The sequence below is a fragment of the Nicotiana tomentosiformis genome, chromosome 12, assembly GCF_000390325.3.
Source record: "Nicotiana tomentosiformis chromosome 12, ASM39032v3, whole genome shotgun sequence".
Taxonomy (NCBI): domain Eukaryota; kingdom Viridiplantae; phylum Streptophyta; class Magnoliopsida; order Solanales; family Solanaceae; genus Nicotiana; species Nicotiana tomentosiformis.
This window is the reverse complement of record NC_090823.1, coordinates 92,270,833-92,298,741: the sequence shown is the minus strand read 5'-3', so window position 1 is coordinate 92,298,741 and position 27,909 is coordinate 92,270,833. Positions and strand designations below refer to the sequence as shown.

Sequence of the window (27,909 nt, the reverse complement as noted above, 5' to 3'; positions counted from 1 at the left end):
ACAGGCGTCTCTCTCTGTTTTACGCACTCTCTCTCTCGTATGCTCTTTGATTTAGCAAATATGGCGGATCGAACACAGTTCATTTTACGTCCCTCTCCTACAATCACTCCCTTCCCACTGCTTGACCATTTCCTATTTCCCTTTTCTTTCCTCTTCTCTGTCACTTTCTCCTCCACAATTCACGTATTCTTCTTCACTACTCCCCACCATAGGGAACTAGAAATTCCTTAGTTTTTTTTTCTCTTCACATGAAGAAGGTGTGCAGAAAATTAGTGTATAGGGATTGATTTATTTTTTAGCTTCGAAAAATGGTTTATCACTGAGACAATATATCAATAGGATCGGCGCATTCTTTTGCCAACCGCCATGGCTGCTTCTCTGGCGAAGTATATGTTGGGTTTCTTTGTTGTTTCGGCAATACTATGGAGTATAATCAAGTAAGTCAATTGCAGTTCAAGTATTTAGCAATTGTTAGTATATCACGTGAATAATGAATACTTCGCTCTCGCTTACACTTCTATGGCAACTATTAATTGTTCTAAGCTCCCAATTTTATGACACTCTTTCAATTTTGGGACATTCTCAGATTATTTATCTATAAAACTATTTTTTCAATCATTACCCTGACTAGGATTTTTACAATCAGCATTCCATTTTATGTGACACTCCCCCAAAATAGTTTTTCTTTGACAAGGATTTTCATATATTCTTATAATATACTCTTTATGTTACGATTTATCTGATGTAATTTGACGCCACGAAGTTTAAGAAACAAAGGGAGACTTTTGAAACTTGTGATTTTAAACATGGTATAATATTTATGTGGTTGTAAAAGCTTTACAATTAGAGTAAAATGAGAGTTTAAAGTTAAATCGTTTCCAATATATAAATGTAATTCTTTTTTGGAACGGATTAATAAGTAAATAGCGTCACACAAATTGGAAAAAAGAGGAATTACTTTTTAGTAAATAGTGTCACATAAATTGGAAAGGAGAGAATATTTTTTATTAATAACTAGAGATCTCTTCCGAGTTAGCAACCCAGTAGTATGGGCCGGCTCTCTATCTTGCTCTCACTTAGTTGTTAGGTGAACTGTGCGGCCTATACTTTTGTGTATATAAGTAGGAAGTATTATACTTGTAGTCATAAGTTTAGCTATGTTTGCTATTTCTCTGGTAAATGAGGTTCATGGTACAATAGCTTCCCTGTTTGAGTTGTCAATGAGGCTTCTGTTTCTTCTGTACTTCTGACTGATGTTATGGATTAATATAAGCTGCTAACTTCTGTGCGCCCTATGTACACATCCCGCCTTGTGTCTTTATCACTGAATCAAAGACTTAAGGGGAGAAAACTGCAAAATATATTTCAAATATAAAACTATATAACTTATTGTACTCTCAATAGTTCAAACTATGCTAATTTAAATTGTTTTTGTATAATGAAGGAACTAATGTCCGTATTAAGATGGAAAATTGAATGGATTGACCCTAATACTGCGAAATCGTATTCTTTTTGAAAAAAAAAAGTATTATAATGTCATGTAAAATGGATGGAGGGAGAATTATTCATTATTAGTTGAACTTTAGCGGTTGTGCTAATGCTTTCTCGAATAAAATTAGACACTAGTGCATGTAGCAGATAAGAAAGATTTTCAATCCATTCACAATTCTCTTCTCTATATTGATTTGATAGAGTGGTTCTGTAGAATGTAATGCTTAACTTAATTGGATTAGACTCATGTTTTAGTGATATGCTTGTTTTAGTGATATGCTTGTCCTCACTGCTTCTATTTGGTGCAAAATATTAATTGTAAGTTTATTGTAGGTCATATGTAACATTGAGTCTTACTAGTGATGAGAAAGTGTTGGTGCAGAAAAGTTTCCATTTTTCTTATTGTCAGCATTAAGCAGTCTAGTTCTATTGAGCTTAACGATTTTAAAAAAGTTTAGTTCTATCTAGAGAAATTTGTTAGCTAAAACATTTGTGCGTCTCGTTTGGTCAATCTTGAAACCATGAGCAATTGTTTTTTCTTCTATATCCTTTTCCTTTCTCATTCGTTGAATTATTATTAGTGCGTGCTCACTATGTATTTCTTGCTCAGATTTGGTTCCGGGTTGTTTAAATGGATTTTAAGCCGGGTCATGAAAGCCTCCGTTTCATTCCGTGTGGGAGGATGTAATTGCTTGAGAGATGTGGCGGTGAAGTTCAACAAGGTAGTCTTTTTTTTAATAACTTTTTTCTATTTCAGTTTGATCTATAGCTTTAAGGGAGTGATATGAACTTTCTTTGATGCTGTCTTTGTTTCATGGAACAGTTTTTAAATAGACTAAATTTACTACTTTTTGCTTTTTTTCCTGTCATTTTTTTGGCTGACTATGTTTGAATTTCTGCATACGTTTTCCAACTATGTACTGCTTTGTATCAACCTTTACAGTTGATGTACTACTTAAGTAGTTGGTTAGAAAATAAGTAATAGGAAGTTTATTTGTTAGTCTTGACACTTGGCTTTTACAATATACAAGATTATTAGTGATTTTACTTTTCATCTTAGGTTAATGTCCTGATTAAGACTACTATAGGATTTGTAAACATATCTAATATTACTTTAGGACTTAAGGCTTTAGTTTCTTGTGATCCAAATTGACTGTAACGGTATGATTCTTGGAGTAAATGTGACTCCTATAGAGCTTCTCCTTCCTGTACCTTGTTTGTCTTGTTAAGATCTAAAATGTGACTCTTATTCTTTCAGATTATGTTAAAGCTTTACTTCTTGTCCTAGTGTTAGAAATTTTACTTTCTTTTCCCTGGAAAAGCATTTTCTCTTTGCAAGCCAAGTGTATTGGTAGAGGTACAGGAGACAACTCAACTTATGTGGTATTAGGCTAATACATTATAATATAGTTGTGAAGATCTTGATTGAAACAGTGTTGTTATCCACCATGTTTCCAAACTGGCACATGTTCACTTGGTGCCTACTCCTCCTTGGCAAAGCATGCCAAAAATCATGTAGCTAATTTAGAGGTGGAACTTTCTTTGATCTAGCTCGAGTTGAATCATGAAAGGTTGTGGGCAAAACCTTCTCATTTGGAAAAACCATTAGTATTGGTTATTTCCAGTGCCTTCGAAGATGTCATTGAAAATTGTCTTAAGCTATAGAGAACTGTTTTCTATAATGGTGATATTACGTTTGTCCTTATTCTGTGTGTTTCATTGTCTCAAGTACTATCCATTGCTTAGAGTGCTGTGCACTTTCACTAGCTTTGGCCATGGCAGCAAGCTTTTTGGTTTTAGATCAACTAAAAAAGTGGAAGAACACTTTGGCCTTCTTGGCATCAGATCTTTTGGGTTCCAGGATATGAACTGACTAGAACAGAGTCCTTGTTATCAAGCATTACCTTTTATTCAACAAAATTTGGTATCTAAATCTAAAAAATTACTCTTGCCATTTTTGTGTGTGAGGTCCAGAATGGAAATTAATGTCGTGGTAATATATGTTATTCGTCTTTTATCTTTGATCGCTTTTTGGTGCACTCATTTAGCCCCTACTTGTATAGAAGATTGGGCGTTTTTTGTAGAGAATCATGTTCTGATGTAAATTCTCTACGTCTTTGGTATACTTCGTGTATACGGGAGTTCTCTCCCTTTTGATTAATACAATTTACCTTATCAAAAAAAAATGTTATTCCTGTACTTGGGGTTGTTTTTACACCAAGGTCTGAAGTGCACAATGATTTAGCTTGGTCCTCCACTTAAGGGAATTCTTAAGTTGCTGTAACTAACTGTTCTGCCCTTGATTTGAAAGTTTGTGATTGTTTACTTGACAAAGCAACAATTCCCTGCAAGATGTTCTATTTATGCTGGGTCATGAACTACTTTAATCTTTGTTCTCATCACTAGAACTGATAATTTTCAGGGTGCTGTTGAGAGCATATTCATCAGTGAAATCAGACTCAGTATACGACAGTCCTTGGTTAAGCTCGGGGCTGGGTTGATCTCGAGAGATCCAAAACTACAGCTGTCAATATGCGGTTTAAAAGTTGTAATGAGGGCTTCAAGTAAAAGCTCAAAGAAAACAAGCTCAAAGAGAACAAGATCTCGTAAATCTCGGAAATTAGGTAGAGGGAAGTGGATGGTTGTAGCTAATATAGCCAGGTTTTTGTCAGTTTCTATGACTGAGACGGTTGTTAAGGTAAGCCTGGTTCCAATTATTACACTTGATCTTTTGGGTGTTTATGATTATTGTTTGACTTGCCAGTTCTTCCATCGTACCGATGCACCAGACTCTCTGACGGATGTTGCTTTCTTTATCTTTTTTGTCAAGTTTTTTTACTGTTTGTAATTGTGCATGCTGAAGATTTTTGTTACAAAAACATATTTGAATAATCTTTTGATTCACTGAGATTCTTACTTTATGTGTGAGCTGAAATAACTAAACAAGGAATTTAATTGTTTTTGCTTGTACAGTGCACTACTTCCGAGTTTGTTCAACTTATACATAGAAGGATTTGAATTGTAGGTTAATGCTTACAAGAAACCAGTTGAAGTATACCTTGGTGATCAAGGTTCAAATCCTAATGGGGACAAAAAGTATGTGATTTTTTCCCATCTGCCTAAGCCTTGGTGGGTAGAATTACCCGGTACCTGTGCTGGTAGGAGGTAGCAGGTACCCAGTGGAATAGCCGAGTGTGCGAAAGATGGCCCGGGCAGCATCATTATTTAAAAAAACAAAGGAAATTAGAAGTATATGATTGACTGATGGGAACATATTAATTTTTGTGTTAACTGATTTTGCAATAAATGCGAAACTAGAGATCCTACTAAAATTAATCAAAATAAAGGAATCTGCATCTTAATAGATAATATTTAAGCATTTGTACAAATTCCATTGTAACATGCTCTTTGGGGACGTAGCCAGACCAGATTTAGAAGGGCAGCATTATAAGACTTTGGGCACTTTTTGGGGTTATAGTGGGACGATATGAAGTGAAGGTAAATGTTCAGACGGTGTACATTGAGAAAAGCTGGCAGGGAAGTAGCTTTAAGAGTGCAGGCAAGAACAAAAGGGAACAAACAAAGAACAAGAAATGGAGCCAAAAAAGCTTGGAGTTGGTGTGAACGACATGGTTAGTATATCAAGAAAGTAAAATGACGAAAACCTCAATGAGTGGAGTGTTATTTTTTGAAGGGGTTAATGAGTTGTAATCACTACTCTGAGGTATTTGGGGGGATAGATATTTTTGAGGTTTGGATATTCTATTTTTATTGGTATACTCTGGTGTGCTTAGGTTCCCCTTTGAGTGCTTTTAATTTAGTTATCTTACCTATCAAAAGATAAAACGTGTTCTTATATTTCTTTTTTAAAGTTATATATGGGAAACTGGAAAAAATATTATAGACTCTTCTTATACTTTTGGATACAGATCATTAAGAACTAAGAAGCACTACCAAGAGGAGAATAATTAGGAGTACTCCATTAGTTAGTGGTATTGGGGAATATCATTAAAGCGTTATGTGGATGGAAATTCATTACCCATAAAGTAATGGAATTGTACAAAATTAGTTTCTGTCCTGCAATGACCTATAGCCATAGTGTAGTATGTTAATGCAATGATCGCTAGATAAAGTTGTTCTTAATAGGACATCCATTTTGTTCCAAAGTATGTTCCTAATATGTTCGTAAACACATGTTATTTTTTTCCTTTGTGATGCTTATGTTCTTGTTTATTTAGGTAGCTTTTTTTCCCCTCATGTATCATGTTTCTTATGCATGTTAATTGTCTCTTTAAATTTTGTAGACACCAAAAGCTGGTTTGGAAGTTAAAGAAATGACACTTGATATATCTAAAGATAGTGGATCAGAGCCAGCCTTGTATGTCAAGTTGCACGTTACTTCTATTCTTGTTCACTTATGTGAATCACAAATCAGTTCTGGTCAATCATCAATGCACAGCGGATCTTTTCCTGCCAACCGTGCAATACTAACCATGGCGGAAAGGACCTCTGCCCCTTTCGGTTGTGAGGAAGTTTCTCTCTTGTGTGAGTTTGGCCATGATAGGTATACCTTTTTCAATTGTTTCATTTTAAAGAAAAGTTCATTATGTAGTTTAATTTATTCAGTAACTGACAATTTATGGGACCTCTCCTCTGGTCATTCAAATCCTAGTTAATTCTCTTGTAGCCCATACATTGTAATATACTTGCTGGTTGTTGTTAGATAGTTATGTGTGAATATGTCCTAATCTCATATGTAGTAAAAGTAGAATATGTCCTAGTCCCATAAGTAATAGGAGTAGAATCTGTTATATATAGGGATCACTGTATCATTGTTAATAAATAGATTTTTCTCTCGTGTATTCCCACATGGTATCATAGCTTCAGTGATAAAATTATCGTTGTGCGTCATTCTAGCGACATCCGGGAAGAAAGATCTCATCGTCGTGCAATTTTCCGGCAACTTTGTCTTGTTTCCAGGGTTCATCACTGCTACAGTGGTACTGTGCATATACCAGTACCACCATCAGATCTGAAACCCTTGTGCGACCAAACTCCAGAAATTCCAGTCCCATCGGAACAAAAAAGTCCGTCATCGTGCATCTTTCCGGTTGACGAATCAAGATTGATTTGCGTTATCTTTTCATCGGTAAGTGTTGTGTGAAAACCAACACTACCATATTGTTCGGAAAAGTCAGGCGACAAAACCCTAGTCAATCGCTCCGGCAGAAAGTCCCTTACACGCCTCCACGCACCGCCAAAACTAGGGTTCCTGCGAGCTACAGTAATTTTTCCTGTGCGTGAACCATTTCGGCCACTTTTTGACAAAACTTCTTCAGGACAACTTACTTGTCCAATGATTCGGAGCCTACCCATATAAATTGCATCAAATTCTGACAACTTTGATTTTTTCCGGCGTGAACAGTAATTTCCGGAAATTTTTCTGTTTTCTGGTGGTGTTTTAGAACCTATTTTGTAGTGTGGAATTAGGCTTAGTCTCACTATTTTCAAATATTTCCGGTGACTTTTCGGCTAACTTCTGTTTATCAACAACCACCTGGTTTTGTTGCTCGGGGAGTCTAGTGGCCTTGTATGTCGAATGATCAGCTTGCAGATATTTTCACCAAGCCCCTTACTGGTCCTCGTATTAGTTACATATGTAACAAGCTCGGTACATATGATTTGTATGCACCGGCTTGAGGGGAGTGTTACATAGTTACGTGTGAATATGCCCTTGTCTCATATGTAGTAGGAGTAGAATATGTCCTAGTCCCATATGTAGTAGGAGTTATGTATTATATATAGGGATCATTGTATCATTGTTAATAAATAGATTTTTCTCCGGTGCATTCTGATAGTTGTGTTAGATCAGAATCTAAGCTTTCGGAGTGCCGTTACTGTCCATGCCATTATTTTCTTCCTACAACTTTTTAACAGCTTGGGCCGTCTTATTACCTTTGATGTTTTAAACACGGGAACCTTTTCTAAGATAATCAGTTGGCTCAACTACTACATTTTCTTGCTTTTTTCTTTTCTTTGGAAATTTTAAAGGTTATAACTTATAAGCTTAATATGTGCACCAAATTGGTTTAGTTTTCTTTGGAAGTTGAAGCCCTCAAGCATCTCATACAGCTAAATTTCCAAAAGATGGAAAATAATTCTCCTCCACAACAGCATAAGATACCTTATATTAACTAAGTAATTGTATCCCCCAATATGCTGTACAAAAGTAACACAAATATCTAAACTAGAGCTTTCTTTAATTTCTCATAAAGCAAGTCATTTTGTCCAATCAAACCTTCAAAAAGTTGTTCTTATGTAAAGAACGAGTAGTCCCAGCTTATACATTAAGAAAACAGCTATTTGATATGCAATATATGTTGAGGTGATAGTTTAACAGCTCCCTTTCCTTATCTAACTACAATAAGATTTTGAGATAAAGAGCATGTTGAGCTTACACAGGTTGAGCAGAAGGAACTTTCTTAGATCATGTCATCTTGTTTGATGGAAAACATGGATATGTCAAAAGGGGCTGATTGAGCAAAACTATAAAAGTTCTTTGATAAATCGTGAGGTACAGAGACGAATTTCATTGAGGAGAAGAGAACTTGCTGTTTATAAAGATGTAGCACCTATATTTATATAGGAAAAGGATACGTTGAAAAACCCCACTCATAGGAAAACTAGGATGGTAGCTTGTCAATCAAGAAATAAAACAGAAGGCAGTAAGATAGAAGTTCCACAACTTTTTGGAATTGGATTGATAGTAGATATCTGAAATAAAACAAAAACACAATTGTGTGGATGTAAATATTTGAGTTAGAGTTGCTTGGTGCTCTATAACAATAGCACTTGCCTGGTGCTGTTATTGTGAATAAAATAACCTTACTTCATCGTAAACTGGTTTGAGCTAGAGCTGCTATATCACTGAACAGTGAACATGAAAATGTCACCGTGAACAATATTTCACCTTTTAACTTAAATATGTCCTGCGTGAAGGGGACAAGTATTTCTTGCCTTTGCTAGTTGAAAAGTTTACCGGCTATTTAAACAGCAACCGGCTTTCTGTTTTATGCTATTCGAAACAACAATATTTTGTGGCATTAAAAAGAGCAACTTAATTAGCTCTTCTCGATTCTCATTTCTAGATGAGACGGGAAGTATATCATCCAACAGACCCTGTTTGCTACTATTCTTTGCTTTATACCGTAGGCATGTGCTTGATACAAAAATCATTGCTTATTGTGGATAACAGTGTTGCCCTTACTTACCCCTCACCCCCCCCCCCCCCCCCAAAAAAAAAAAAAGAGAAAGGAAACAAAAATACTAGATCCTTTCAGTTGTGACTTATTCAAATGCGTTCATGTAATCTGATCTTAGTGAAAGCAATTTTTCATCTTTTAGTCTGATGTTGACTGTGCCTCATTACTTTTCGTTGTTGTTTCTTTTCATATAGGGAAGCAGGAGTGGTTGTTAGGAATGTGGATATCAGAAATGGTGAAATTTCAGTTAATCTGAATGAGGAGCTGCTTCTTAAAAAGAAAAGTGTGGATACTTCACATGTAGCTATAAAGCCGATTAATGAATCTGGCACTACTGAAAAAACAGAGAAAAAACCAGCAGCTTTTGCTGTTATGAGAGAAAAATATGCCTCTATGTTTCCAGAAAAGGTCAGCTATTTCCTTATTCTCATCTTTTCTAATGTGCTTGACTATATATATTTATCCTCCTTGATGCTTTGGTAACTATGCTAAAGCGCCGAATAATCAAAGATGAAGCGTACAGTTTGTGCTCTGCTTGCTTAGTTTAGAGCTTAAGCGCATCTTAAGCAAGTCTTATATTGCATTGCATGCCAGTGGAAAAAGAGATAGAGCTGTACCCTAATCCATCAAATCTTAATGCAATTGTGAAGGAGAAATAGAGTTCCCAGTGAAGGAGAGAGCCTTATCATTTGAAGCCATGGAAGAAGCTGCAAATGAAATTCTTTGCTGTTACTAATATGTCGGAGAAGAAACATATACAAGAACGAAGACATATTGCATATGGGACTGGCCTACAGGGCGATCACTTTAAATCAAAGGTAAGATGGGTCAGACAGTTGAAGGCGGGTCCAGAAAATTATGACAAGTCCAATGTAAAAGAAAGATGCACTCAAAGGTTAAATGGGGACTAGGAACAATGGAGAGACGAAGCCAATATACAACCATTAGTGCAACAGTTAGTGAATTATTGGTTAAGTTTGGGAGTTTGAGAACAGAACGCCTGAAATTTTAGGGGCCATCCAGTATGAAGTTGAGTAAGCAGGCCTTCGACTGTACCATGGTGAGTGAGAGACCTGCTAGGAAACGCCCAGGACTTCAGATTGTTCCTTATAACCAAAGATTTCACTTAAAAAGTACAAACCCAAGTTCACTTAAAAAAACCACAAATCGATACAGACAATAAACATAAACCGAGACTAAGTGTAACAACATAATCAGCCTCTGACCAACCAAAACCCAAACCAAGACCAAAAGCTTAACTGAACCTAAAAATATGCCATCAAAAGTTGAATGATCTTCCATGATAGGTTATAGAGAATACTGAAGGAATGACTAGTGAAGTGAACAAGCGAAGCAAAAGGGGGGAGGATCAGTGTGTGAGGGAAGACCAATGCACAACTGATGACATTTCCAACCAATTGTGGCCTCCACACCCAAAAATAATACTATACTTCACCCAAATGGCTACCCTTTTCTGATGAAGGAAGGAGATGGAAATTTAATAAGGTGGGACGGATAGAGGTAGAAGGAGGAATGGGAGAACTGTATAATTGAGCTGAAACTCAATATCTTCAAAATACAAACAATTGACAATTTTACTGCTACCTTGCGGCTTGGATGGTGATTTAAGGGGGAATGACATTCAGTTGGGATATGCAGTTTACGAGGAAGTACGAGTTGGTCAGTCATGATGAGATGGATGATTAATGGGAGCATTTCAGAAAGTTAGGATGTAGAAGAGGGAAAGAAGAAGGCATTGAAGATGTCTGCAGGCGGGTCAGATAACATGCATCTTAGTTGGTTCCGCCACCACTAGATAACATATAGATTCTCTGTGGGTGGAGATAAGGGTTTCAACATGGATGGGAAAGAATTATTGGGATTTCAGTAATTGTAGGGATGTCATGCTTTTTATTAAGGAAAAAGAGTGACATCCCTAAAATTTCTAGGGTGTGTCATTCTAGGGGTTCAAAAGGAGGGCACTTTATTTTTATATTGTCTAGCATTGAATAGAAATGCAAGTAGCTAGGAGGACAAGAGCAGGTTAAGGAATTCTTGGATTTTATCAACTATTAGAAAAAACTTAAAACTGAGAAGTAGAAGAGTTTAATGTTGAAGAGTACAATCTGCCTAGTGTGAAGAAAATGGCATTTGGGTCAAACTATGCTAGCAAAAATCTCACTCGTGGTCACATGTACCTGTATGTGAGATGAACATAGAAAAGGAGTGTTCATATAGAGATCATGTGTTTCATTGCATGCACAACAGCATGGAAAGCAATTTACTGTAAGGCAAGGTTCTTAATTGATGGTATGTGCAGTCGATTACCACTAGGAAGAAACAGCAATAAAAACAGACTGGAAAATTAAGGTTCAATAGCACGGAGATGATGCTGTTGAACATTGTTCTTACTTCTTCCGGACAATCACAAGAAATACTAGACTAGACTACATAAATTGTAAATGTAATTTATCAGTTAGTAGGGCCCAATTTACAATAGTGTTCTTTAAATACCCATTATGTGTGAAACATGCTCCAATTAATTGGATTCGGCACATTCAGTTAAACCCTGAATATCAAGAATATTGACTGAAAATCTTATATGCATTTTCCTATGCAGTTGAAAATTAACTCCTTTCTAGACTAGTTCTTCCTCGTGTAGTTTTAGAAGAACTGGTCTGCTAGGTCTGTAACCTCTCTTTAACTTTTTGGGCGAGAAGTCCTATGTGAGGCACTTTAAGCTTACTTATTTTCCCATCACTTGAAGAAATTTCATTATTGTTCACAGTTGAAACATTAAATGGAAATCATGATCTGAGTGCAGTTGGCACAGTAGATATCAGGTAAAAGAGGTGCAGTTAGGGTAACAGCTTTTGTCAAGCAGTTGAAATAGGAGTGACTGGTGGATTAGGCATCATCTCGTGCAATGCTTGGTAAAAAACACATGATCGACATATACTGCGTGGACTGGGATACCCAATACTTGTTATGTAATAGCACACATATAGGTAGTGGTGCTTGCATTTGATTGATATACTTACTGTATTTTGTTTGATAGCTTAGCTTCACTTTACCCAAAGTGGATGTGAAGTTTGTGCACCGGGTAGAGGGTTTTATGGTTGAGAATAGCATTATGGGCATCCACCTAAAAGGCTCAAAAACTCAATCTATTGAAGATGTTGGAGAAAGCACGCAACTTCATGTTCAGTTGGAGATCAGTGAAATTCATGTATGTTCGCATGGTCAATTCCTTTAAACTCCTCTTTACTATAAAATTTCTATTGCCAAGTATTTATCTTAAGATTGATTTTTTACTATGCTGTAGCTACTTAAAGATGCCGGCACATCAATTGTCGAGATATCAAAACTTGAAACCATTGCTTCAGTTTATATTCCACTTGAGGTAAAATGCTGCCTGCTTTTAGCTGCACCAATTTTCTTAGCTTTCTTATTTTTGGCAAACTGCTGTACATTTAGCATTGTATCACGTTGTAGAGTTACTTCTTTCACTGTTGAGAAGGCAAACTCGGACATACTATATTCACCTCAGTGAAGTTCTCTAAATTGATACCGTAATTAAGATGAATAGATTTTTCCTTCCCCAACATACCATGCTTGAATTGCCCATCTTTTTAGTTTAGTTGGATCTACCAATTCAGTGCATGATATTATGTATTTTTGTTCAATTTCATTTAACAGGAAAAATGAATATTTCTTTTGTGTAATGGAAATATAAAAACTTGTATATGTGAAATTTAAGAGAATTAGTTTTAAATATAGAATGTGCTATAAGTGCTCAAATTATGGTTTAATATGAGATGAAATGGAGAAGGTGGGTGCAGACTTCATTTATGTGCGAAATGGGTAAGGATGCAACAACAACAACAACAACAACAACAACCCAGTAGAATCCCACTAGTGAGGTCTGGGGAGGGTAGAGTGTACGCAGACCTTACCCCTACCCCGAAGGGATAGAGAGGCTATTTCTGGGAGACGGGTAAGGATGATGGAAGCAAAATTTGGAAAATGTTGTCGGCTATACACGATTGTATGCCTATAATTTATATACCAATTGAGACCATTACACATGAATGTTTTACCAATTCCATGGTTATTGCGGGGTAATAGCAGCGTAGGAATTTAAGAGAGGCTTTCTTAGTGGCTAACTGCCAAAGCGTAATTCTTGTATGTAGTCGAGTTGTCTAGGTGGCACTGCTGCAATGTAGGCATTGGTTAGGGTCTCTCTTTTCCTCAATATTCCTGGTTTTAGTTACTATTCATGCTTTCTATTTTCTTTATCAGGAATTGAAAGGTTTGCATGATTTTGCATGTTACTCCTGTAACAGATGTTGTGCTTGTTAAGGATTCACCTCAATATGCTCGCTCCTCTACCAGCATCATTTATAAGGATGAATATAAGTTGAACTAATGTTCTATCCATGACATGTTCCCCTTTTGCTGTATATCATCTTTTTCATGCTTCCCCTTTGGCATTCATTATTTTTGTATGTCTTAATTATGTCAATTCTTCTCCTGCAATTTGATCATACATAATATTTTACTTTCAGCCATCTTCACCTATCAGATCTGAAATTGGTGTTAAGCTTGGAGGTACGCGGTGCAACCTCATAATTACAAGATTAAATCCTTGGATGCGCCTTCATGCTTCAAAGAAAAAGAAGATGGTACTCCGAGAAGAAAGTTCTACTCGTGAAAAACCAAAGTCATCTGATCATAAAGCCATTATGTGGACCGCCACTATTTCGGCCCCTGAAATGACCATAATGGTCTATGATCTGAATGGCTTGCCATTGTGTCATGTAAGACTTCTGATATCCTGTGGACATCTTTGACTCTTGTTTGAGATGTTGTCCCTTACATGAAATTCTTCTCTTATTCCTTCTCAAATCTTTGGTGTCTTTACTTCGCACAAACATTTAGTGATCCAAGCTCACAAAAAAAAATGTGTTTGGTTTTTGCATGATTTTACTTAAGCTATTTGTTGTTTTAGACAGAATACAATGCTTAAATATCCGAGTATAGATCTGCTTAAACTCTATGGATTAAGATGGTAGTTTGGCTTCAACATAGTAAAGCTATTGGTCTTGATCCTATAATTTGCATCTCTCAGCTACAAGGGACTCACGGAGTTGGTGACCTTTTGCTTGAACTGATTTCTTTGCCTTTTCCATGTAATCAAGGACATTCTGCGTTCTAGACATTTAGTTTCTCCTGCCAATGAGTTTCCCTTTCTATTCGAAGTAGTCAAAAAATGTTACATCAATATTAGCATGGATAACTAGGTTGTCAGCTGGTGTCTGTAGAATACTTTTGTAGTAGAAACGTTATTTCATCCTCCTGTTTAAATATGATGCATCTACTTCGTTATCAAAGAAATATGATGCATCGTCCTTTGTCATCTGTATATTGCAGGCTTGTTCTCAGTCTTTACATGTCTTTTCCAATAATACATCAAGTGCAGGCGCAGTAATGCAAACGGAAATTGTTGAATTCAATCTAAACATGTCTGACGAGCATCAAGAATGCATGAAGGACCTGTTTGGGGTTGAAAAAAACATTAGTTCACTAATTCATATAGCAAAAGTCAGTCTTGATATGGGCAGGAAAGATTTGGATTCACTTGAAGAGGGACTTAACTGTAAAAAAGTTCTCTCTGTTGATGTTCCTGGCATGGGTATATACTTGACCTATAGGCGCCTCGCATCCCTGATATCAGCAGCTTTCTCTTTCAAACGTTTCCTGAAGAGTTTCTCTGTCTCTGGTAAGAAACCAAATACCCAGGGAACGAAATCATCCAAGCCATCAGGAAAAGGGATTCAAGAAATAAAATTTAATCTACAACAGTGCTCTTTAAATATAATTGGAGAGGTGGGCTTGGAAAATGCTGTTGTTCCTGACCCGAAACGGGTCAATTATGGATCTCAGGGTGGTCGTATTGTGATTAGTGTTTCAGCTGATGGTACCCCCCGCACTGCAAATATAATATCTACAGCTTCAGATAAATTAGAAAAAGTGAAGTACTCTGTGTCCCTTGATATTTTCCACCTAAAATTCTGTATGAACAAGGAGAAACAATCGACACAAGTGGAGCTTGAAAGAGCCAAATCTATTTTTCAAGAACATTTAGAAGACAGAAACCTTGGCACTAAAGTTACATTGCTTGATATGCAGAATACAAAGTTTGTGAAACGATCTGGTGGCCTTAAAGAGATTGCGACGTGCTCTCTCTTTAGTGCCAGAGATATATCAGTTAGATGGGAGCCTGATGCGCATATAGCATTGTTTGAGCTGGGCCTGCAATTGAAGTTGCTCATGCACAATCAGAAGCTTCAAGAACCTGCTAAAGAAGGAGATCTTAAAAATAATGAGCAGGGCAAAGAGACCTCCAAAGAATCACTACAGCTGGAGAAACAACACAAGAAAAGAGAATCAGTTTTTGCTCTTGATGTGGAAGTGCTTAATATATCTGCTGAAGTTGGAGATGGCGTTGAGACAGCTGTTCAGGTGCAGTCGATCTTTTCAGAAAATGCTCGGATAGGTATGCTTCTTGAAGGGATCATGCTCAACTTCAACAATGCAAGACTATTTAGAAGCAGTAGGATGCAAATATCTCGTATTCCCAACCCCTCTAGCAGCGCACCAAATGAAAAAACTGAGAATGGCACAACATGGGATTGGGTAATTCAAGCCCTTGATGTTCATATATGCATGCCATACAGGTTGCAATTGCGTGCAATAGATGATTCTGTTGAGGAAATGATTCGAGCTTTAAAGCTCGTAACTGCTGCAAAGACTAAACTTATGTTTCCCAATAAGGAAGAGAAACCGGAAGCTAAAAAGACTAGTTCAACAAAAATTGGTCGAGTCAGATTCTGCATAAAGAAGCTCACAGCTGATATTGAAGAAGAACCAATACAGGGATGGCTTGAGGAACATTATCAGCTATGGAAGAATGGGGCCTGTGAATCAGCGGTCAGATTAAACTTTCTTGATGAACTTATTTCCAAAGGCGGAAAATGTGAAGGTTCCGCTGAAGGAAATGATCCTCTTGATGATGGCAAGATCAATATTAATGGAGAAGAGATTGATGTAGAGGATACTTCAGCCATTCAGAAACTGCGGGAGGAGATCTACAAGCAGTCATTCAGGTCATATTACCAGGCATGCAAAAAGCTTGTTCTGGCAGAAGGCTCTGGGGCCTGTAATGAAGGATTTCAAGCGGGCTTCAAGCTTAGCACTGCAAGAACTTCTCTTTTTTCAATTTCTGCTACCGAATTAGATGTAAGCTTGACAAAAATTGAAGGAGGTGATGCAGGGATGATAGAGCTTCTGCAAAAGCTTGATCCAGTATGTCGTGCACATAGCATCCCATTTTCACGATTATATGGTAGTAACATCAATTTGCGTACAGGTTCTCTTGTTGTTCGGATAAGAAACTACACATCTCCGCTTCTTGCTGCTAATTCAGGCCGATGTGAAGGCCGTCTTGTAATGGCTCAGCAGGTACAATCTTTAGTTCTTTGTTTTTTTCATCCTCCTCAAACCCCCAAACCCTGATGGCTTTTACTGAATATGTATGGTCATGAGAAGGCAATAACTTTTCCTGCATTTTCTGTCTGCTTGATTTTGTTTCTGGATATCCTGCAATACTTGTATGTGCTTCATTTTCTCTGTATGATGTGAAAATGAAATTGCTGCTTCTCATAATGTAGAGAGTAGGAGATTCTCCATCTAATAGTTTTCAATTATTCCTCCCAAATTTATTGCAATTTGCTATTATTTGGTCATTCTAATACATTGAAGAGACTAGACATAATTTGAACTTTGCCTATCAAAGCACCATTTTTACTTGCCTTAATACTGGAAATATTAGCAGGACCCATACTATTTGAAAACTTAATCATGACGGATGAATATGGTTGCCCAGTCAATTCATCATGAAATAGCTATCAGCTTTGATATTAGTACTACAATGTTACGCTATAAGGAACAAATCAAAACATTATTTTCATAATAGTGCAGTCTTTAGTGTTGCCTTTGTCATGTCAAACTTCACTTTCTATTGTTTAACTGTTAAGGCAACACGAACAAGTACTACTGCTTCTATTTTTACTCTGTGGGTAAGTTTACTTAATGCTCAACAAACTCCTGATTTGTGCGTATATATAACTCTTGCTGCCAAGTTCCATCAGTATGCTGAAGTTGACAAGACTACTAAATTCGACTGTATCAATCTGATGATATCCGAATGCAAAGATTTTATAAGCTGTTACTAAAATTCTACTAGGTGAAATAATTTCGGTGAGATAATAATACCATTTAAATTTATGTTTATCTTTGCACCTTGGGATTGGATAATCCTAAAGCAGAAGATGTTAGATGTCTAACTTTTCCTTTTTTTCTTGAGAAGTTTATTTATCAGCGTTTTTGAAAAGGTTTACTCATGAGTTACCTTTTGAATGTATGGAAATCTTTTAATGTACCCACTGGCATTTTGGTGAACCTTTTTCGTCCATATTAACTGCAGGCAACACCTTTTCAGCCCCAAATGCAGCAAAATGTGTTCATTGGGAGATGGAGGAAGGTCCGTTTGCTTCGATCAGTCAGTGGGACAACTCCACCAATGAAAACATATTTGGATTTGCCCTTACACTTTCAGAAAGCAGAAATTTCGTATGGAGTTGGTTTTGAACCTGCATTGACTGATCTCAGCTATGCTTTCACTGTGGCCCTTCGTAGGGCCAATTTGAGCATCAGAAATCCAAATCCGGATCCTCCTCCACCTAAAAAGGAAAAGAGCTTGCCATGGTGGGATGAAATGAGACACTACATTCATGGGAGCTCCACCTTATATTTCGATGAGTCTCAAGTCAATATTCTTTCCAGTACAGATCCTTATGAAAAGTCCAACAAGCTTCAGATAGCATCTGGGTATATGGAGATCCAGCAGGCAGATGGTCGTATTTTTGCTTTTGCGAAGGACTTCAAGATTCTATTAAGCAGTTTGGATAGCTTGTCGAGGAACACTGACTTAAAACATCCAACTGGCTTTTCCTGCACTTTCCTAGAAGCCCCGGCCTTTAGTGTTGAAGTGTTCATGGAATGGGATTGTGATTCTGGAAATCCTCTAAACCATTATTTATTTGCTCTTCCAAATGAAGGTGTGCCTCGTGAAAAAGTTTATGATCCCTTTAGATCAACTTTTCTGTCCCTACGGTGGAATCTTTTGCTTAGGCCCTCTCTTCCCTTCCATGATAATCAGTCAGAGGTACCCTCTGCGGATAATCAGGGTCTCTCGAGCACTGCTGCCTTTGGTGCTCAAAAGAAAGATACCGGGGCAGTCAATTCACCAACAATACAGGTTGGTCCTCATGATTTGGCATGGCTAATCAAATTTTGGAACTTAAACTACATTCCTCCTCAGAAGTTGCGGACCTTTTCAAGATGGCCCCGTTTTGGAGTTCCAAGAATTCCTAGATCTGGCAATCTGTCATTGGACAGAGTAATGACTGAATTTATGTTTAGAATTGATTCAACACCAACATGTATAAAGCATATGCCTTTATATGATGATGACCCGGCTAAGGGGCTGGCATTTACAATGACAAAGTTAAAATTTGAAATTTATTTAGGCCGGGGTAAGCAAAAGTACACATTTGAGAGTGTACGAGACCCTCTTGAACTTGTGTACCAAGGTATTGACCTTCACATTCCAAAGGCATTTATCAGTAGAGATGATAGCATTAGTGTTGCAAAAGTAGTTCAAAAGGCTAGAAAAGAATCACAAACTGCAGTTTTGGATATGTCTGCTAATGATAAACCTGGCAGTATGAGTGGCAGCATGGACAGACATCAAGATGACGGTTTTCTTTTATCATCCGAGTACTTCACGATCAGAAAACAATCCCCAAAGGCTGACCCAGAAAGGTTATTGGCATGGCAAGAAGCTGGTAGAAGAAATATTGAGACGACATGCGTTAAGTCTGAAGTTGATAATGAGAGTGAAAGTGAGGACAGGACAAGATCTGACCCAAGTGACGATGATGGATACAATGTAGTGATAGCAGATAATTGTCAACGTATCTTTGTCTATGGTCTTAAGATTTTGTGGACACTTGAAATAAGAGATGCTGTTCGGTCCTGGGTAGCTGGATTATCTAAAGCCTTTGAACCTTCAAAACCATCTCCCTCTAGGCAATATGCACAACGAAAGCTGCTGGAGGAAAGTAAGGTAATTAATAGTATTGAATCACATGAAGATGATAACCAGAAGTCTCCTCCCAGTCAAGATGCAGGGCCGTCAAGGAGTCAAGATGCAGGGCCATCAAGGAGTCAAGATGATAACAATAAGTCTCCTCTGGAACAAGCAGGGCCACCAAAATCACAATTAGAACCACCGACATCAAATGCAGTTAAAGCAGACACTCCTCAGTCGAGTTCTACTGGTAAGCTCTAACTGAAACTTGAAATTTTTATCATACTTTGGACATAGAATGCGTATTCTTCTCTGAGGCATAGGGATGCTTAACACCACAATTGTTTCAAGTGTCTACCTATAAAGTTAGGCTATGCATTTCACTTATTTTACAGTGACTAGTAGGGACAACTTTTTCCAGTAAGTGTAGGTATTAGGTTTATCCAGTTTACTTGCTGGCATATTTTGACAATCAGTTGCACCAACTGGAGATAGCTGCATGTGCATGTGATCAATATGAACATTTACATACTCTTTGAGATGTGCATGAGAATCTTTTGCTGGACTTCTCACTGTTTGAACTCCTTACTGCTAAATGCTTATTGTTGTGTTTTGTCCTTTTTTCTCTTTATTACCAGAAAAGCTTGGTGTTACTGAAGACTCTGAGGGGGAGGGGACTCGCCATTTTATGGTGAATGTCATTGAACCACAATTCAACCTTCACTCGGAGGATGCCAATGTAAGTTAATAAAGAGTCATTCTTGGATCAATTGTTAATTCTAGCGAGGTCATAATTTCCTAGTTTCTTTTTATCATTATTCATAGTTAATTATTAATATTTTTTTATTTTCTTTCTATCTCGCTTGATCATTCGCTGGATGTAATATAGCTGGAGAGAGAGGAAACGCAATCAAGTAACTGATATCTTTTTATGAAATTAGCTTTGTTTATACCCTTGTTTCTCATACTAATTCTCTTAAAACCGAAAGGTGTGCATTGAGGTGCTTAACCTGTCATGATGGCGGGTGAAACATCCTGATCACTTTGTGCTCTATGCAGCTCAACTTAACTGTAAATTATTAACAGCTTCTACCTACATGAATTTGTGCTTCTTCATTCAGCTTTAGTTTTATTTTATGATAATTTTCTTCATTCGGCTTTATTCAAGTGCTTCCAAATTCCAAGTGTGATTCACTTTATAGCATTGAGTGCTAGAAGACCCTTAGAAATTGCTTTACTCTTATAAGAGTATCAATGTATTGTTACAAACTTGTGATGTTCAATTGAGTGTTGTGATGTAAGCATTGTAAGGGAAATTTGTAATCCAACATACAATGACAAGAAAGGGGAAATATTATGTATGTGTAATCTATAGCAATGCTTTGAATTTTCATCTATGCTAATGCTACAGAACTCTCCCTCCTTGACAGGGTAGATTTCTGTTAGCTGCTGTGAGTGGCCGTGTTTTGGCTCGTTCATTCCATTCAGTTATTTCCATTGGCTATGAAGTGATTGAGCAAGCTCTTGGTGGAGGAGGTGTCCAAATTCCCGAGTCTCAACCACAAATGACGTGGAATCGCATGGAGTTGTCTGTGATGTTAGAACAGGTACAGGCACATGTCGCCCCAACTGATGTAGATCCAGGGGCTGGAGTGCAGTGGCTTCCTAAAATTCGGAGAAGCTCACCTAAAGTTAAGCGCACCGGAGCATTACTTGAAAGAGTGTTTATGCCTTGTGATATGTATTTCCGCTACACTAGACATAAAGGCGGAACAACACAGTTGAAGGTATTCCTTGTTTCTGAATCTGTGACAACCTGTTGACATTGTTTCATAGGATCACAAGTGTACTATCTTTTGTTTGATTCTCAACTATGATAATGTTTTATCCAGGTGAAACCCTTGAAGGAGCTTTCATTCAATTCACATAACATAACAGCAGCAATGACGTCTCGTCAATTTCAAGTTATGTTAGATGTGTTGACCAATCTTCTCCTTGCTCGGGCTCCAAAGTACAGACACCTATTAAAATTTTTTGTCATTAATCTTAACATCTTATTGTTTTTAATTTGTTTTTGTGGAAGTGAATGCATCTATCTCATATTGTTCCTTTGAACCCTTTAATATACTTGGATGTTAGATCAGTTGCTTCTCAATCCTCATTTTTTTGTTGAGCTCTCAACTAAATTATATTGGGATGCTAATTCAGGCCTCGAAAAGTTAGTTTCTCATATTCAGAAGGTGATGATGAAGATGATGAAGAAGAGGCTGATGAAGTCGTTCCTGATGGAGTGGAAGAGGTAGAATTAGCAAGAGTGGAGCTTGAGCGTGAAGAACGAGTCCAGAAGTTGATCCAGGAAGATATTAGGAAATTATCTCTTTCTACTGATGTTTCCGCGGACATGGGCCCCGTAAAGGAAGGTGATCTCTGGATTATTAGTGGTGGAAGGTCCATATTGGTAAGACAGGAATTCTCTGAAGCACTTTAACTTTATGAATGTGGTACAAGTCCCGTACCTTTTTTATTGTGAAATAACAGTGTTGTCAAATGCGAAAAGCATATTAAAGTGCCCAAGGTCTGTTGGGGCCTTAAACGAAAGGCGAACTAAAGAGTGAACTTCTGTAATGAAAGGTGCAGTGAGGAAAAAGATAAAACATATCTATGTAATGCAAAAAAAAAAGTAACTATAAAGACAAATAACAATTACTCTCTCTGTTTTAATTTATATGACACTTCCCTTATTCGTCTATTCCAAAAAAAATTGACGCATTTCTATATTTGGAATATTTAACGTTAAACTATCCATTTTACCTGTTTTACCCTTAATGAGAAGTTTTTGCAGCCAATTTGTGTTAATCCTATTAACAACTGGCTGGCTGGCTTTAAACTCATTTTTTCCGAACTGTGCCCCATTATGAAACCTAGCAACTACTTTCTGAGGAATTTACCCTAGTTCTGACGATTTGCGTGTTTGGCCCCTCGTCTCTTCCACAAATTTCTGATAGATTCATTTGACGTTGTACAGATTCTATTATAATTATAATTAGGAGGTGTATTAAAGTGAATGCCTGTTATGTTGACTGTCCACAGGTGCAAAAACTGAAGAAAGAGCTGGTAAATGCTAAAAAATCTAGAAAAGTTGCATCTGCGTCTCTAAGAATGGCTTTACAGAAGGCTGCACAGCTACGGTTGATGGAGAAAGAAAAAAACAAAAGTCCTTCTTGTGCTATGCGCATCTCTTTGCAAATTAATAAAGTGGTTTGGAGTATGCTTGTGGATGGTAAATCATTTGCTGAAGCTGAAATAAATGACATGGTGAGTCTATATAATTTCATCATGTTTGGTTGTCTTTGCTTGGCTGAAATTCCCGCGGAGGTTCTCTATTGAAGTAACACTAGTTAAAAAATATGCATATCCTTCGTCAGTAGCTTTTATGTCAGACTAGTCAGCTGATAGGAAATACTGACATCCTTCAACAAAATGAGTTACAATTTCTAGGAACTGTTGGCTTGGAGGTCTGAATTTGTTTTCACTTAACTAATTCTTTGTGTGTATTAGTTTGGGGACCACCTTTGTGCTTCCATCCAAAAACCAGAAGATAGTCAAATAGTCTAAACTGTACCATCGTTTTACAGCAAACTAGCACCTAAATCTTTTGATTATTCTAGGAGTTAGAAATTTCTCAAATCAGGTAATGTGTTGGTAAACACTTGATGGGTTTTGCACTCTCAATTATGCTAGGTTGAGTGTTCTAATATGAAAAGTGGCACTTTTCTGCAAAATGAGAATACCTCCTTTCCTCCTAATGAACGGCAAATATTGAAAAACTACATACCAATCCACAATATGGAGATGCAAAATTTCTGGAAAGGAAAACCTTCCATTTCTATTGTTAATCTAAATAAATCATTTCTTGTTCATGTGAGAGTCTTCATCTAACGCCTCTGATTTACTGCTAGAAAATGATCGAATCGTTTTTGGCTGGTCTAGTCAATGTTTAGCTGGACATATTACACTATTTTACCTAGAAAAAACTGCATTAGAAATGAGGTTCAAGTTAGCAAAGTTCAGACCAGGAAACTTACATTTGAACAGTAAAGTACCGGCTAAGAAGATCAGGGCGTAGGCTAGACTATTCTCTTGCTATTTCTTTAGGGAGGCAACTCTCTTGATTTAGTAATGCGTTTGACGAGGAAAAAGTGATTACTTGTTTTCCTCAGCTACTTTGGAATCTTAAATCCTGATATTTTTAGTTATCGGAACTGAATGTAGCTTCTTTCACATGGAATCACTTGAATCAAAATATTTTATTTTCCATTTCTCAATGCAGATATATGATTTTGACCGGGATTACAAAGATATTGGAATTGCTAAGTTCACAATAAAGTACTTTGTTGTGAGGAACTGTCTGCCCAACGCCAAGTCGGATATGCTTTTATCAGCATGGAATCCTCCTCCAGAATGGGGAAAGTAATGCCGGCTACTTCCTATTATTCTTCTGTTCTACTTCTTGCATTATTAGTCATGCATATTTAATGCATCTTGTTTGTGCTTTTCTCCTTTTGCCGATTGGCGCCATGATGGAGTCTTTTACTTTGCAAACTTGAATTTCCTCATCCCAAAAATGCAGTATCATCTGGGATTATGTGATGGCTGATGGATATTAGTGCCTGTCTTTGCATTTGTAACCATAAATTCCTGAACAATTACCTCATTCTCCACTTATAATTAGAAGAACCAACTCCTTATAACAATGATGAAGAGAATGAGGCATGATGATCCCCTGATCTGGTATGCTTGAAGCGAGAAATAATCAGCTATTGACTAACTCAGAACGACATAGCTGTCCGGTTAAACTAATACTTCCATTTCTTCCTTTTTGGTCAATACCCGATCTTTTATTTAGAATAAACAGAAAAATAAATGTTCACATGATACATATATGCTACTCCCTTATCTATTTCGCATTAACCATTTTATTATGTTAAAATTTCTGTTGTTTTCTGGAGTGATGTGTTAAACAATTTGTTTGACAAATCATGCTTTGGCATACCTACTGAAAACCATTAAGAGAGAATTGCTTAAAATTCTTTTTTTTTTTGTGGACACTTGGAAGAAAACACCATCAGACATACCCCTATTGAAAACGGCAAAAGAAAAGCATCATCAGATGAAAATTAAAAAATCTGTTAACGAAAATACTGAAACCTTACCTTGCAATGTTCTTCGGAAGCTTAATATCTTTGTTTTTTTTGTTCCATTGCATTGTGATCATACTATTTTTACTTGTAATTGCTTCAGAAAAGTTATGGTTCGGGTAGATGCTAAACAGGGAGCTCCGAAAGATGGAAACTCTACCATTGAACTGTTGCAGGTAATAGTATTGCTTTTTTTTTAATAAGTTAAGTTTTCACAAAGTCAGGAACTTACAGTTATCTCATTGAATTATTCATTAAATCTTCACACTAGGACATTTGTAAGAGATCAACCCTTTTTCACCCTTTTGGCTTCTTTTATGATAATTCCTCTTATAACCTGTTTAGATTTCTCCTTTGTGTAGGTGGAGATTTATCCCTTAAAGATACATCTGACTGAGTCAATGTACAGAATGATGTGGGCGTATTTTTTCCCAGAGGATGAACAAGACTCCCAGAGGCGGCAGGTCTGTCTCAAGTCCCATTTATCAGTTCTACGGTGCAATGAGTTTAAGCAACCTGATGCTTTAACCATGTGACAAGATAATGTTGATAACATTTCTTTTGTTTGTAGGAAGTATGGAAAGTTTCAACAACTGCTGGTGCCAAACGTGCAAAGAAAGGCTCAGTGCAGGAAGCACCAGCTTCAAGTAGCCATTTAACTAAAGACTCTCAGTCTTCCTCTTATGGTGATTTATCCCTAGTGAGTCTCTGATCCCTTCAGTTGGTTGTTGGTTACTTATTCATCTAGCTAACCAATGAAAGCAGACGAGGAGTGAACTGTGGTTCGCACGTCCTCTTTCTTTAATTTTATTTTACAGACTCGGATAAATTCTTCGGTATAGTTCCTTGATCTTTAATCATATCTTTTTTACCAAATGAGTTTTGTATGCCTGAATATGTGCAGGCATCAAAGGTGCAGAACCAAAAAGCTAATGTTATTGCTGTGACCCCTAAGCTAAGACGAACATCCTCCTTTGATAGAAACTGGGAAGAAAATGTAGCTGAATCTGTTGCTAATGAACTTGTACTGCAAATGCACTCATCAAGTGTTTCTTCTTCAAAAAGTGGGCCCCTCGCAAGTATTGAGCAGCCAGATGAAGCTAACAGAAGCAAATCCAAAGAATCAAAATTAGTTAAATCTGGTCGTTCCTCTCATGAAGAGAAAAAGGTGGGGAAGGCACATGATGAGAAAAAATCTAGGCCCCGAAGAATGAGAGAGTTCCACAATATCAAGATTAGTCAAGTCAGTCAATTTTGTGTTATTATGTGTATGTTTTTTAAATTTGTTAGTTCCATAACTAATTCATTCTTATTTATGCATGGGTTAGGTTGAGTTACAAATTACATATGAAGGATCAAGATTTGCTGTGGGTGATATGAGATTGCTGATGGATACATTCCATCGCGTTGAATTTACTGGAACCTGGCAGAGATTATTCTCACGAGTTAAGAAGCATATCATCTGGGGAGTCCTTAAATCAGTAACAGGAATGCAGGTTATAATTCCTGGAAATTCTTTTAAGTTTTCATAGCCTAATTATTGGCCATATTAAATCAACGATTTCAGTTTCTGGTTCGTGTTAGCTGCATTACAACCACCCTTCTCTTTCACTTTCTCCGTGATAAATATCTCCAGACTGTTAGATTACTTTAGGGGGTTCTTGAAGCTTCATGGTGTATGTCTATTAATTTTAATGCAGGGCAAGAAGTTCAAAGCAAACAACCAAAAGGAAGCCAGTGCTGCTGGTGTTGCCGATATTGATCTTAATCTCAGTGATAGTGATGGTGGTTCAGCTGAAAAATCTGAGCAGAACCTGCTATCCTGGCCTAAGCGTCCCACTGATGGCGCAGGTGATGGGTTTGTCACCTCAGTAAAAGGCCTTTTTAATTCCCAGCGCAAAAAGGCCAAGGCTTTCGTGCTTCGGACAATGAGGGGTGAAGAAGATGACTTACACGGTGACTGGAGTGAAGGTGAGGCGGAATTCTCTCCCTTTGCCAGACAATTAACCATAACAAAGGCCAAGAAGCTGATTAGACGGCATACAAAGAAGTTCCGTCCCAGAGGGGCAAAAGGTTGGTGGATCCCTGACATTATCTCCTGATTTCTTTTTCTTTGTGTTGTTTCTCTTTTGTGCATATTGGCCTTATGTCTTTCATGAGTAGAATCTAATGTCAAATTCTATGCCCTCTGCTACAACTAGAGTGGCTTAGGGGTCCTTCAGTTTTTCAGCTATACCATTACTGAGTATCAATGACTGTTATGCTGACCCAACATTTCTTTCCAGGTTTATCTTCTCAACAAGAATCACTTCCTTCATCACCAAGAGAAAACGCCCCATCTGAAAGTGATTCTTCAAGTGAAACATCGCCTTACGAGCATGAGTAGCAGAGCCTGATAACAGTAAAAGCATATGCTTTTAGGATCTAAAATGGACTCTGCCAATAGCAGCAATTCCATTTGAATAGGTCTTTGTAGCTCTCCTACTTAGACTGTGTGAGATGCCTACTTGTTCAAAAATGAAGAACAAGGTAAGAGCTGTGCACACTGATGGAAAAAAGTCCACTATCTGTTTAACATATCACTGCCTTTTAGAGCTCTTGAGATATCTTGGAAATAGAATTGAGGTGATTCCTGAGTTATGGGATTTTTTTAGCTTCTTGGCACTATGTATTTATTCTTTCACCTATGTTGAATGGACTTCTGGATTTGTAATAGTCAAAAATTTTGTAATCATGTCTCATCTTTAGCAAGAAGCCTAAGGCTCATCACTGCCAGTACTCATACATTAGACTAAATTATAAAGTTCCGTTTGCTAAATTTGGTTAATAGGCTGCAGATATGACATAATCCAGTTTCCAATCAGTATAATTGCCTTGAATTGAAGAAATCTTTGAGAAAAAAATAGGCAGTAATTGAAAGATATTACTATGGAGTGATTGAGTTGTTGCATTGTGATTGTATTTCCGACATTTATGATATTAACTGCGCAAATATTGCTAAGGCCTTGTGATTTTGGTTGTCAACCAAAGAAGAGAAATAAAAAGGAAAAAGCTGTTGATCAATGTAATTGTCTCTTCGTTATTAGCACCTTCAAAAAGGAATATAGTTAATAACCTTGTTCCTTTTTGCTCTTCTTGTCGTATGCTTTGGGAATCATCGAATCAGCTGAGTATGTTCAAAACCAGATGATGGAGGAAATCAGTTGCCCGTTGTACTCTCTCTCAATTATTTATGTTCTATTCCCCTTCTCTTTGTCTTTTTAATTTACATATATGTTCTTCCATATTTTTGATTGGTACTGTTCTTTCATATTCCCTCTCGTCGCTCGATTAATATCCGACCAAACCAACACCCTCTCTTTACTCCTCCTTTTTGCACGACGCAGCAAAAACGTTTCATACAAATTTGATAAAAATCTATATATTTACAATAGCATATAACTTAAATAGTATAAGTTTCATACAATATACAACTTATATAAGACTTTCTAGAACTTTTGTACAACATTCATAAAAAAAATAATACTCCGTACAACTACAATAGCATACAACTTAAGCTTAATTTTCGTACAACTATAATGCAACTTTAATATAATTTTAATACATATATACAACTCTCATAAAAAAAATAAATACAAGTATAACATCAAACAATTTAAATACAATTTTCTTATAACTATAATACAATTTTGATATATATATATACACACAACTTTATGTAGAGTATTTATAGAGAAAAATT

The 27,909-nt window shown here is 37.0% G+C and overlaps 1 protein-coding gene across 2 annotated transcripts; it reads left to right on the top strand.

Annotated features, from left to right (window-relative positions):
- LOC104101663 (protein SABRE-like) lies at positions 1 to 26,901 on the top strand. 2 transcript variants are annotated; one of them, XM_009609149.4, is made up of 23 exons: positions 1 to 437; positions 2,102 to 2,213; positions 3,914 to 4,189; positions 5,796 to 6,055; positions 8,948 to 9,161; positions 11,812 to 11,982; positions 12,079 to 12,156; positions 13,322 to 13,573; positions 14,187 to 16,277; positions 17,302 to 19,219; positions 19,608 to 19,708; positions 20,400 to 20,756; positions 20,862 to 20,980; positions 21,178 to 21,427; positions 22,060 to 22,284; positions 23,300 to 23,439; positions 24,271 to 24,343; positions 24,530 to 24,631; positions 24,739 to 24,867; positions 25,072 to 25,410; positions 25,496 to 25,663; positions 25,868 to 26,240; positions 26,453 to 26,901. In XM_009609149.4, the coding sequence occupies exons 1-23, from the start codon at positions 367 to 369 to the stop codon at positions 26,551 to 26,553; spliced, it is 7,920 nt and encodes a 2,639-aa protein (XP_009607444.1). In that variant the 5' UTR covers positions 1 to 366; the 3' UTR covers positions 26,554 to 26,901. The 2 variants fall into 2 exon arrangements, with proteins under 2 accessions (XP_009607444.1, XP_009607445.1); XM_009609150.4 differs by lacking the exons at positions 1 to 437; positions 2,102 to 2,213; positions 3,914 to 4,189; positions 5,796 to 6,055 and having other exon boundaries at positions 8,989 to 9,161; positions 11,817 to 11,982.
- The last annotated feature ends 1,008 nt before the right edge of the window (positions 26,902 to 27,909 follow it).